Here is a 13,181-nt window from a genome sequence, read left to right on the forward strand (position 1 = left end):
GAGGCACGTACTGCAGCGATGGGGCTGCAGGACGACATGGGGGAGTTCCTGTCCTGGCTGGATGAGGCTGAGGAGGTCGTGGCCATCCCCCTGACGCCTGGAGATCACCACCAGATGAACGCCACTCTGGAGAAAGTCACGGTACGGTCAACAACAACAGCTAGTCTGTCCCCTAGTCTAGATTACTGGCCAGAGGACGTCTCTCAGTAGTCTGTCTCCTAGTCTGGATTACTGGCCAGAGGACATCTCTCACTAGTCTGTCTCCTAGTCTAGATTACTGGCCAGAGGACATCTCTCACTAGTCTGTCTCCTAGTCTAGATTACTGGCCAGAGGACATCTCTCACTAGTCTGTCTCCTAGTCTAGATTACTGTGGACACAGGTTGTAAAGGTCCCCAGAGCTACATACAGTGCCTTGCGAAAGTATTCGGCCCCCTTGAACTTTGCGACCTTTTGCCACATTTCAGGCTTCAAACATAAAGACATAAAACTGTATTTTTTTTGTGAAGAATCAACAACAAGTGGGACACAATCATGAAGTGGAACGACATTTATTGGATATTTCAAACTTTTTGAACAAATCAAAAACTGAAAAATTGGGCGTGCAAAATTATTCAGCCCCTTTACTTTCAGTGCAGCAAACTCTCTCCAGAAGTTCAGTGAGGATCTCTGAATGATCCAATGTTGACCTAAATGACTAATGATGATAAATACAATCCACCTGTGTGTAATCAAGTCTCCGTATAAATGCACCTGAACTGTGATAGTCTCAGAGCTCCATTAAAAGCGCAGAGAGCATCATGAAGAACAAGGAACACACCAGGCAGGTCCGAGATACTGTTGTGAAGAAGTTTAAAGCCGGATTTGGATACAAAAATATTTCCCAAGCTTTAAACATCCCAAGGAGCACTGTGCAAGCGATAATATTTAAATGGAAGGAGTATCAGACCACTGCAAATCTATCAAGACCTGGCCGTCCCTCTAAACTTTCAGCTCATACAAGGTGAAGACTGATCAGAGATGCAGCCAAGAGGCCCATGATCACTCTGGATGAACTGAAGAGATCTACAGCTGAGGTGGGAGACTCTGTCCATAGGACAACAATCAGTCGTATATTGCACAAATCTGGCCTTTATGGAAGAGTGGCAAGAAGAAAGCCATTTCTTAAAGATATCCATAAAAAGTGTCATTTAAAGTTTGCCACAAGCCACCTGGGAGACACACCAAACATGTGGAAGAAGGTGCTCTGGTCAGATGAAACCAAAATTGAACTTTTTGGCAACAATGCAAAATGTTATGTTTGGCGTAAAAGCAACACAGCTCATCACCCTGAACACACCATCCCCACTGTCAAACATGGTGGTGGCAGCATCATGGTTTGGGCCTGCTTTTCTTCAGCAGGGACAGGGAAGATGGTTAAAATTGATGGGAAGATGGATGGAGCCAAATACAGGAGCATTCTGGAAGAAAACCTGATGGAGTCTGCAAAAGACCTGAGACTGGGACGGAGATTTGTCTTCCAACAAGACAATGATCCAAAACATAAAGCAAAATCTACAATGGAATGGTTCAAAAATAAACATATCCAGGTGTTAGAATGGCCAAGTCAAAGTCCAGACCTGAATCCAATCGAGAATCTGTGGAAAGTACTGAAAACTGCTGTTCACAAATGCTCTCCATCCAACCTCACTGAGCTCAAGCTGTTTTGCAAGGAGGAATGTGAAAAAATGTCGGTCTCTCGATGTGCAAAACTGATAGAGACATACCCCAAGCGACTTACAGCTGTAATCGCAGCAAAAGGTGGCGCTACAAAGTATTCACTTAAGGGGGCTGAATAATTTTGCACGCCCAATGTTTCAGTTTTGATTTGTTAAAAAAGTTTGAAATATCCAATAAATGTCGTTCCACTTCATGATTGTGTCCCACTTGTTGTTGATTCTTCACAAAAAAATACAGTTTTATATCTTTATGTTTGAAGCCTGAAATGTGGCAAAAGGTCGCAAAGTTCAAGGGGGCCGAATACTTTCGCAAGGCACTGTACCCCTGTCTCTCTCTCTCTCTCTCTCTCTCTCTCTGGTCACATTATTGATCCGTTATTATTTAATTCATGATCTGTATTTGGAGATTGTCTATGTTCAAAGACGTGCGTGTGTGCGTGCGTGCGTGTGTGTGTGTGTGTGCGTGCGTGCGTGTGTGCATGTGTGTGCAGGCTCGTGTGTTGGAACTACCAGCCAGACAGAACAATGTGGAAACCATTAGCACGAGGACCGGCACCATTCCCCTCCCTGCTGACCAACAGAAGGAAATGAAGATGATCAACACACGCTGGGTACAGGTTGGTATCCCTTTCTATAGAGGAGGTTCTGTCCTTTAGGTGGATAAGATCAGTTGGATGTTGGACATGAATATTGACTACTCGATATCTGTATTTCAACGTGTGTGTAGGAGTAGTCTATTTTCTAACTTAAAGCTTCATGTGTTTTGTTTTGTAGTGTATGATCAAGTGTATGTTCCTTCCTAGCATTGGAAATGCTCTTGTAATTCAACTAAAATGGCCCCCAACTCGGGGCCTCTCCCTCCTCCCTGTGGGAGACCTTTGTACTGTGTGTGTGAGTGGACTGTATGTTCCTTCCTACCATTGGAAATGCTCTTGTAATTCAACTAAAATGGCCCCCAACTCGGGGCCTCTCCCTCCTCCCTGTGGGAGACCTTTGTACTGTGTGTGTGAGTGGACTGTATGTTCCTTCCTAGCATTGGAAATGCTCTTGTAATTCAACTAAAATGGCCCCCAACTCGGGGCCTCTCCCTCCTCCCTGTGGGAGACCTTTGTACTGTGTGTGTGAGTGGACTGTATGTTCCTTCCTAGCATTGGAAATGCTCTTGTAATTCAACTAAAATGGCCCCCAACTCGGGGCCTTTCCCTCCTCCCTGTGGGAGACCTTTGTACTGTGTGTGTGAGTGGACTGTATGTTCCTTCCTAGCATTGGAAATGCTCTTGTAATTCAACTAAAATGGCCCCCAACTCGGGGCCTCTCCCTCCTCCCTGTGGGAGACCTTTGTACTGTGTGTGTGAGTGGACTGTATGTTCCTTCCTACCATTGGAAATGCTCTTGTAATTCAACTAAAATGGCCCCCAACTCGGGGCCTCTCCCTCCTCCCTGTGGGAGACCTTTGTACTGTGTGTGTGAGTGGACTGTATGTTCCTTCCTAGCATTGGAAATGCTCTTGTAATTCAACTAAAATGGCCCCCAACTCGGGGCCTCTCCCTCCTCCCTGTGGGAGACCTTTGTACTGTGTGTGTGAGTGGACTGTATGTTCCTTCCTAGCATTGGAAATGCTCTTGTAATTCAACTAAAATGGCCCCCAACTCGGGGCCTTTCCCTCCTCCCTGTGGGAGACCTTTGTACTGTGTGTGTGAGTGGACTGTATGTTCCTTCCTAGCATTGGAAATGCTCTTGTAATTCAACTAAAATGGCCCCCAACTCGGGGCCTCTCCCTCCTCCCTGTGGGAGACCTTTGTACTGTGTGTGTGAGTGGACTGTATGTTCCTTCCTAGCATTGGAAATGCTCTTGTAATTCAACTAAAATGGCCCCCAACTCGGGGTCTCTCCCTCCTCCCTGTGGGAGACCTTTGTACTGTGTGTGAGAGTGGACTGTATATTCCTTCCTACCATTGGAAATGCTCTTGTAATTCAACTAAAATGGCCCCCAACTCGGGGTCTCTCCCTCCTCCCTGTGGGAGACCTTTGTACTGTGTGTGTGAGTGGACTGTATGTTCCTTCCTAGCATTGGAAATGCTCTTGTAATTCAACTAAAATGGCCCCCAACTCGGGGCCTCTCCCTCCTCCCTGTGGGAGACCTTTGTACTGTGTGTGTGAGTGGACTGTATGTTCCTTCCTAGCATTGGAAATGCTCTTGTAATTCAACTAAAATGGCCCCCAACTCGGGGTCTCTCCCTCCTCCCTGTGGGAGACCTTTGTACTGTGTGTGAGAGTGGACTGTATATTCCTTCCTACCATTGGAAATGCTCTTGTAATTCAACTAAAATGGCCCCCAACTCGGGGTCTCTCCCTCCTCCCTGTGGGAGACCTTTGTACTGTGTGTGTGAGTGGACTGTATGTTCCTTCCTAGCATTGGAAATGCTCTTGTAATTCAACTAAAATGGCCCCCAACTCGGGGCCTCTCCCTCCTCCCTGTGGGAGACCTTTGTACTGTGTGTGTGAGTGGACTGTATGTTCCTTCCTAGCATTGGAAATGCTCTTGTAATTCAACTAAAATGGCCCCCAACTCGGGGCCTCTCCCTCCTCCCTGTGGGAGACCTTTGTACTGTGTGTGAGAGTGGACTGTATATTCCTTCCTACCATTGGAAATGCTCTTGTAATTCAACTAAAATGGCCCCCAACTCGGGGCCTCTCCCTCCTCCCTGTGGGAGACCTTTGTACTGTGTGTGTGAGTGGACTGTATGTTCCTTCCTAGCATTGGAAATGCTCTTGTAATTCAACTAAAATGGCCCCCAACTCGGGGCCTGTCCCTCCTCCCTGTGGGAGACATTTGTACTGTGTGTGTGAGTGGACTGTATGTTCCTTCCTACCATTGAAAACACTCGGGTCCTTCCTCTCCCTCCTCCCTATAGGTGTCTAAAGACCTGCCTGAGAAGCAGAAGCAGATTGAGAGCTTGCTGAAGGAGCTGTCTCACTTCCAGGACCGGCTGACTTACCTCTCCTCGTGGACCTCAACCACCAGGACCACCCTAGAGGAAAACCCTGACAATGTGGAACCCAAGGTAGACTATCAATCCATCCTGTCATCCATCCATCTATCAGTCAATTTGTCCATCGATCCCTCCCTCCCTCCCTCCCTCCCTCCCTCCCTCCCTCCCTCCCTCCCTCCCTCCCTCCCTCCCTCCCTCCCTCTATCCATCCATCCATCCATGCCTACAGGGACCGAGGCCTATATCAATGAATCTTTCCTTAATTCTTTGCATCCTCTCTCCATGCCTCCTTCTCAAAGCACATGGGAGAAAAAGGTCACTGGTGAGGGACCTTAGACCTACTTTCCTTCCAGCTGGAAAATGAGGTTAGGAGAGAAGACGGGAGGAATCTCTGAAAGATGAATTTAGATTGAGAGTAGTTTCATTGTTTTGGAATGGTTTGTGATGTTTCAGCTCATAGATGAAGTCCAGGTCAAGAAGCCTGAGGTGGAGGGGGTGTTGGCTAAGGGCCAGGAGCTGTACAAGGACACGCCTCCCAGCCAACCAGAGAAGGAGAAGTACCACAGTCTGAGTGATGATTGGAGGGCGATTCAGGGGCAAATGATAGTACACAGAGAGAGGCTGGCCGCTCTAAAGATCCAGAAAACCACCAGTAAGGAGATGAGGGTGTGTGTGTGTGTGTGTGTGTGTGTGTGTGTGTGTGTGTGTGTGTGTGTGTGTGTGTGTCAAATCAAATTGTATTTGTCACATACACATGGTTAGCAGATGGTATGTGTGACCGTATGGCTACTGATTGTATCACGCTACCCCCCTCCAGTTGAGACCCTCCAGGGAGACGCCCCAGCCCTGGCTCAGTTCAACAAGGCCTGGGCAGAGCTCTCTGATTGGCTATCCCTGCTGGATCAGATGGTACAGACACAGAGGGTGACCGTGGCCGACCTGGACGACATCAACCACATGATCGTCAAGACCAAGGTCAGGGGTCAACCTGTGTGTCACAGAGTGTGAGAGACTCCGTTTAGCCGCTGAGACCCTGGCCTGTATTCATAAAGAGTCTCAGAGCAGGAGTGCTGATCTGGGATCAGGTTTGCCTTTTAAATCATAATGAATACTAGAGAGAGGACCAGATCCTAGTGCTGATCTGGGATCAGGTTAGCATTTTAGATCATAATGAATACTAGAGAGAGGACCAGATCCTAGTGCTGATCTGGGATCAGGTTTGCCTTTTAGATCATAATGAATACTAGAGAGAGGACCAGATACATGATTACATGGACTGGGGGGGATCTGATCTTAGATCAGCAGTCTTATTCTGAGACGCCTTGAGAACACAGGCACTGACCAGGCTCAAATACATGGCTCAAATACATGGGTAAATAGTTGTAAATACTTGACATCCAGATATTCATTGAAATGTTCTGTCTCTGTCTTGCTGTCTGTAGGGAGCACTGGGGGACATGGAGCGGCGGCGCCCCCAGCTGGAGGGTCAGCTGACTGCAGCCCAGAACCTGAAGAACAAAACCAACAACCAGGAGACACGAGCTGCTATCACCGACCGCAGTACGCCAACCACAACCATTACATACTATGCTTACTGACTGCAAACAGACCAAACTGACCACAAACTGACCGCAAACTGACCACAAACTGACCGCAAACGGGCCACAAACTGACCACAAACTGACCACAAACTGACCACAAACTGACCGCAGACTGACCACAAACTGACCGCAAACTGACCACAAACTGACCGCAAACTGACCACAAACTGACCGCAAACTGACCACAAACGGACCACAAACTATCACCAATGATCTGACTACAAACTGTCATCAATGACTACAAACTGACCACAAACTGTTATTACTAAACACAAACTCATCAATGACTCCATTAATAACCACAAACTATCAGTATGGCCTGTTAGAGAACCTTGATTCAGCTCAGTCGCTGACTGAACAAACTAACTGATATACTAATGATAATGACTAGGGATGTTGGATGCAGGAAGATTTGTTGATCAGGTAGGTTGTAGTCGATCTCACTCAGTGTGTGTGTGTCTGTGTGTGTGTCTGTGTGTGTGTGTGTGTGTGTGTGTGTGTGTGTGTGTGTGTGTGTGTGTGTGTAGTTGACAGGTTGCAGACCCACTGGGAGGAGTCACAGGGCAGACTGGCTGATAGACATCAACAGCTACAGAACATGCTGCAGGACTCCTCTGATTGGTTGGACGCCAGGAAGGAGGTGGAACCTCTCATCAAACGAGCCAATGACAAGCTGGAGTCGTGGCAGGATATTTCCTACACCATGGATGCTCTGAAGAAGCAAAACACTGACCTCAAGGTTACACACACATGCACACACAAACACTCACACACACATATACGCACAGACACAAACACACACACACACACACATATACACTCTACCTCTCTCTCTCTCTCTCTCAATTCAATGTGCTTTATTGGCATGACGTAACAATGTACATGTTGCCAAAACATACTTTGGAGATTTACAATATGAAGATAATAAGAGTCAACATTGTCAACGGAACAACAGTAACAATAACCAAGGGTCAAAACAACCAGACATTGAACAGTAACAACAACCAAGGGTCAAAACAACCAGACATTGAACAGTAACAACAACCAAGGGTCAAAACAACCAGACATTGAACAGTAACAATAACCAAGGGTCAAAACAACCAGACATTGAACAGTAACAATAACCAAGGGTCAAAACAACCAGACATTGAACAGTAACAATAACCAAGGGTCAAAACAACCAGACTTTGAACAGTAACAACAATAACCAAGGGTCAAAACAACCAGACATTGAACAGTAACAATAACCAAGGGTCAAAACAACCAGACATTGAACAGTAACAATAACCAAGGGTCAAAACAACCAGACTTTGAACAGTAACAATAACCAAGGGTCAAAACAACCAGACATTGAACAGTAACAACAATAACCAAGGGTCAAAACAACCAGACATTGAACAGTAACAACAATAACCAAGGGTCAAAACAACCAGACATTGAACAGTAACAACAATAACCAAGGGTCAAAACAACCAGACATTGAACAATAACGATAACCAAGGGTCAAAACAACCAGACATTGAACAGTAACAACAACAACCAAGGGTCGAAACAACCAGACATTGAACAGTAACAATAACCAAGGGTCAAAACAACCAGACATTGAACAGTAACGATAACCAAGGGTCAAAACAACCAGACATTGAACAGTAACAACAATAACCAAGGGTCAAAACAACCAGACATTGAACAATAACGATAACCAAGGGTCAAAACAACCAGACATTGAACAGTAACAACAATAACCAAGGGTCAAAACAACCAGACATTGAACAGTAACAACAATAACCAAGGGTCAAAACAACCAGACATTGAACAGTAACAATAACCAAGGGTCAAAACAACCAGACATTGAACAGTAACAACAATAACCAAGGGTCAAAACAACCAGACATTGAACAGTAACAATAACCAAGGGTCAAAACAACCAGACATTGAACAGTAACAACAATAACCAAGGGTCAAAACAACCAGACATTGAACAGTAACAACAATAACCAAGGGTCAAAACAACCAGACATTGAACAGTAACAACAATAACCAAGGGTCAAAATAACCAGACATTGAACAGTAACGATAAGTATACAGTAGAGGACATGTGCAGGTTGATTGGTCTGTCAGACACTGTCCCTCAACTTATGGCAGGCAGCAATGTAGTGCGCTGCCAACCCACAGCTCTCTGCGTCCTCCCCCAACAGGACGGGTAGCCTACTCTCATCAGAGAGGTCTTCAAATTTGGGGAAATGACACTCTCTAATTGTTTTATATTTTTGACATTTTGTCAGGAAATGCAGCTCCGTCTCAGGTTCTGCTGTGGTGCAGTGGTTGCACAGCCTTTCCTCTACAGGGAGCCAGGTTCTGCTGTGGTTGCACAGCCTTTCCTCTACAGGGAGCCAGGTTCTGCTGTGGTGCAGTGGTTGCACAGCCTTTCCTCTACAGGGAGCCAGGTTCTGCTGTGGTGCAGTGGTTGCACAGCCTTTCCTCTACAGGGAGCCAGGTTCTGCTGTGGTGCAGTGGTTGCACAGCCTTTCCTCTACAGGGAGCCAGGTTCTGCTGTGGTGCAGTGGTTGCACAGCCTTTCCTCTACAGGGAGACAGGTTTCCTGTGTCTACCCTTCTCAATGGCAAGGCTGTGCTCACTGAGCCTGTACATTGGCAAGGTTTTTCTAAGGTTTTGATCAGTAACCATGGTCAAATAGTTAGCCACGATGTACTGTCCATTTAGGGCCAGATAGCACTGCATTGTGCTTTGTGTTTGTGTTTCCTAATAAGTAATGTAGTTTTGTTTTGACTGTGTTGTAATTTTGTTTATTCTGATTGATTGGATGTTCTGGTCCTGAGGCTTCAGTATGTTAGTAGAACAGTTTTGGGAACTCAGGACCAGCTGGATGAGGGGACTGAGGCTTCAGTATGTTAGTAGAACAATTTTGTGAACTCAGGACCAGCTGGATGAGGGGACTGAGGCTTCAGTATGTTAGTAGAACAGTTTTGTGAACTCAGGACCAGCTGGATGAGGGGACTGAGGCTTCAGTATGTTAGTAGAACAGTTTTGTGAACTCAGGACCAGCTGGATGAGGGGACTGAGGCTTCAGTATGTTAGTAGAACAGTTTTGTGAACTCAGGACCAGCTGGATGACGGGACTGAGGCTTCAGTATGTTAGTAGAACAGTTTTGGGAACTCAGGACCAGCTGGATGAGGGGACTGAGGCTTCAGTATGTTAGTAGAACAGGTGTGTGAACTCAGGACCAGCTGGATGAGGGGACTGAGGTTTCAGTTTGTTAGTAGAACAGGTGTGGGAACTCAGGACCAGCTGGATGAGGGGACTGAGGCTTCAGTATGTTAGTAGAACAGGTGTGGGAACTCAGGACCAGCTGGATGAGGGGACTGAGGCTTCAGTATGTTAGTAGAACAGGTGTGGGAACTCAGGACCAGCTGGATGAGGGGACTGAGGCTTCAGTATGTTAGTAGAACAGGTGTGTGAACTCAGGACCAGCTGGATGAGGGGACTCTTTTCTTTGCTCAGCTCTTGGCATTGCAGGGCTTGGTAGTGATATGAGAGGGGGTCACTGTATTTTAGATGTTTCCAAAACTGAATTGCTCTTTTTTGAGTGTTTATTATTAGTGGATATTGGTCTAATTCTGCCCTGCATGCATTGTTTGTAGTTTTCCTCTGGACATGTAGGAGAATCTTACAGAACTCTGCATGCAGGGTTTCAATGTGTTTATCCCATTTGATGAAATCTTGTTTTGCAAGTGGACCCCACACCTCGCTGCCATAAAGTGCAATTGGTCCAATGACACAATCAATTAGTTTTAGCCACATTTTAATAGGTATTTCCATTTGAATGATCTTTTGAACGGCGTAGAATGCCCTGTGTGCTTCCTCTCTCAGTTCATTCACTGCCTCATTTCGGGTTGAGCTTATTTTTAAACCTATGTAATTGTAGTGTGTGCAGTACTCTATATTGTCACGACTTCCTCCAAAGTCGGCTCCTCTCCTTGTTGGGGCGGTGTTCTCCTCTCCTTGTTGGGGCGGTGTTCTCCTCTCCTTGTTGGGGCGGTGTTCTCCTCTCCTTGTTGGGGCGGCGTTCTCCTCTCCTTGTTGGGGTGGCGTTCGACGGTCCCCAATCACTCTGCATTTATTCCTCTGTTCCCTGTACACCTGGTTTACATTCCCCAATCACTCTGCATGTATTCCTCTGCCAGGGCCCAGGTCTGGCAGTACTGCTCTAGCAGGTCCAGGCTCTGCTGTAGGCCATGTGCTGTGGGTGACAGCAGGCATAGGTCATCAGCGAAGAGTAGGCGTTTAACCTCTGAATTGTGGAGACTAACACCAGGGCTGAGGATTTATCTAGAATAGTGGCCAATTCGCTGATGTAAATATTGAAGAGTGCAGGGCTCAGATTGCAACCCTGGCGAACCCTCTCTCTCTCTCTCTCTCTCTCTCTCTCTCTCTCTCTCTCTCTCTCTCTCTCTCTCTCTCTCTCTCTCTCTCTCTCTCTCTCTCTCTCTCTCTCTCTCTCTCTCTCTCTCTCTCTCTCTCTCTCTCTCTCTCTCTCTCTCTCTCTCTCTCTCTCTCTCTCTCACTCTCACTCTCGCACACACACACACACATACACATACACATACACATACACATACACACACACACACACACACACACACAAACACTTGAGCATGTGCAGCACGGAGTGGAGATGATTCCAGGAAGGTAATATGTGTAAAGCTGTGAGGCGTCTCTCTGATAAGGACTAGATGAGGAATCCTCATCACTACAGTATAACAGGATGAGAATGTAATGAGACTAGAGTGGCAAAGCCTGGAATACTGAATATTACAGGCCCTGTTCTACCACTCTGCTCAGCAACGTTTCCAGGAATCATGTTACAGTCCCTGTGTTGCTATGACTCCCTCTAGTACAGTCCCTGTGTTGCTATGACTCCCTCTAGTACAGTCCCTGTGTTGCTATGACTCCCTCTAGTACAGTCCCTGTGTTGCTATGACTCCCTCTAGTACAGTCCCTGTGTTGCTATGACTCCCTCTAGTACAGTCCCTGTGTTGCTATGACTCCCTCTAGTACAGTCCCTGTGTTGCTATGACTCCCTCTAGTACAGTCCATGTGTTGCTATGACTCCCTCTAGTACAGTCCCTGTGTTGCTATGACTCCCTCTAGTACAGTCCCTGTGTTGCTATAACTCCCTCTAGTCTAGTTAGAGGAACAACTGATATGAATGTTCTTCCATCCTGGATCTTCATTTGTTGAGTCGGATGTTGTTGCTAGGCTACAACTTAAACTCTAGTTAGAGGACTTCGAATCAGAGCCGTGTATTTAGAGGGTCTCTGTCTCGGCTTCCTCTGGGCCACTAGAGGGTTGTTACTGTGTATGAGGGTGATGTTCTGTATCAGAGCCGTATATTTAGAGGGTCTCTGCTTCCTCTGGGCCACTAGAGGGTTGTTACTGTGTATGAGGGTGATGTTCTGTATCAGAGCCGTATATTTAGAGGGTCTCTGCTTCCTCTGGGCCACTAGAGGGTTGTTACTGTGTATGAGGGTGATGTTCTGTATCAGAGCCGTATATTTAGAGGGTCTCTGCTTCCTCTGGGCCACTAGAGGGTTGTTACTGTGTATGAGGGTGATGTTCTGTATCAGAGCCGTATATTTAGAGGGTCTCTGCTTCCTCTGGGCCACTAGAGGGTTGTTACTGTGTATGAGGGTGATGTTCTGTATCAGAGCCGTATATTTAGAGGGTCTCTGCTTCCTCTGGGCCACTAGAGGGTTGTTACTGTGTATGAGGGTGATGTTCTGTATCAGAGCCGTATATTTAGAGGGTCTCTGCTTCCTCTGGGCCACTAGAGGGTTGTTACTGTGTATGAGGGTGATGTTCTGTATCAGAGCCGTATATTTAGAGGGTCTCTGCTTCCTCTGGGCCACTAGAGGGTTGTTACTGTGTATGAGGGTGATGTTCTGTATCAGAGCCGTATATTTAGAGGGTCTCTGCTTCCTCTGGGCCACTAGAGGGTTGTTACTGTGTATGAGGGTGATGTTCTCTGTATCGTTATTTTATGTCTTTATCTATAACTGTTTTCTGTGGTTCTCAACAGCTGTTTGTGAAGGAGCTGCACCAGTGGCAGGGTCAGGTGGACGTGACCAATGACCTGGCAGGGAAGCTGTTAACCCTTTACTCTACCGACCACACACACAAGGTCACACAGATGACCGACGCCACCAACGTTACCTGGGAGCACATCAACAAACGGTGAGTCAGTCTGCTATTCTGTCAGTCAGTTGGTCAACCAGTCAGTCAGTTATTTAGTGAGTCAGTCTGTTATTCTGTCAGTCAGTTGGTCAACCAGTCAGTCAGTCTGCTATTCTGTCAGTCAGTTGGTCAACCAGTCAGTCAGTTATTTAGTGAGTCAGTCAGTCAGTTATTTAGTCAGTTAGTCAACCAGTCAGTCAGTTATTTAGTCAGTTAGTCAGTTAGTCAGTTAGTCAGTCAGTTATTTAGTCAGTTAGTCAACCAGTCAGTCAGTTATTTAGTCAGTCAGTCTGCTATTCTGTCAGTCAGTTGGTCAACCAGTCAGTTATTTAGTCAGTTAGTCAGTCAGTTATTCAGTTAGTCGGTCAGCCTGTCAGTCAGTCAGTTAGTTAGTCAGACAGTCAGTCAGCCTGTCAGTCAGTCAGTCAGTTGGTCAGTCAGTTATTTAGTCAGTCAGTCTGGTATTCTGTCAGTCAGCCTGTCAGTCAGTCAGTCAGTTAGTTAGTTAGTCAGTTAGTCAGTCAGTTATTCAGTTAGTCAGTCAGTTATTCAGTTAGTCAGACAGTCAGTCAACCAGTCAGTTGGTCAGTTAGTTGGTCAGTCTGTCAGCCAGT

At 46.4% G+C, this 13,181-nt stretch overlaps 1 protein-coding gene across 1 annotated transcript in view; it reads left to right on the top strand.

The window, feature by feature from the left end:
* Positions 1-13,181, top strand: part of LOC109877047 (dystrophin-like) — a 244,760-nt gene that overhangs the window by 156,856 nt on the left and 74,723 nt on the right. Inside the window, 8 exon segments of the mRNA XM_031813663.1 lie at positions 1-141; positions 2,209-2,334; positions 4,633-4,782; positions 5,164-5,362; positions 5,528-5,685; positions 6,153-6,270; positions 6,839-7,050; positions 12,413-12,567. The exon segment at positions 1-141 is cut by the window's left edge and continues 7 nt beyond it. Coding sequence (XP_031669523.1) covers positions 1-141; positions 2,209-2,334; positions 4,633-4,782; positions 5,164-5,362; positions 5,528-5,685; positions 6,153-6,270; positions 6,839-7,050; positions 12,413-12,567 — 1,259 coding nt within the window.

This window comes from Oncorhynchus kisutch, unplaced genomic scaffold, assembly GCF_002021735.2.
Source record: "Oncorhynchus kisutch isolate 150728-3 unplaced genomic scaffold, Okis_V2 Okis05a-Okis16b_hom, whole genome shotgun sequence".
NCBI lineage: Eukaryota > Metazoa > Chordata > Actinopteri > Salmoniformes > Salmonidae > Oncorhynchus > Oncorhynchus kisutch.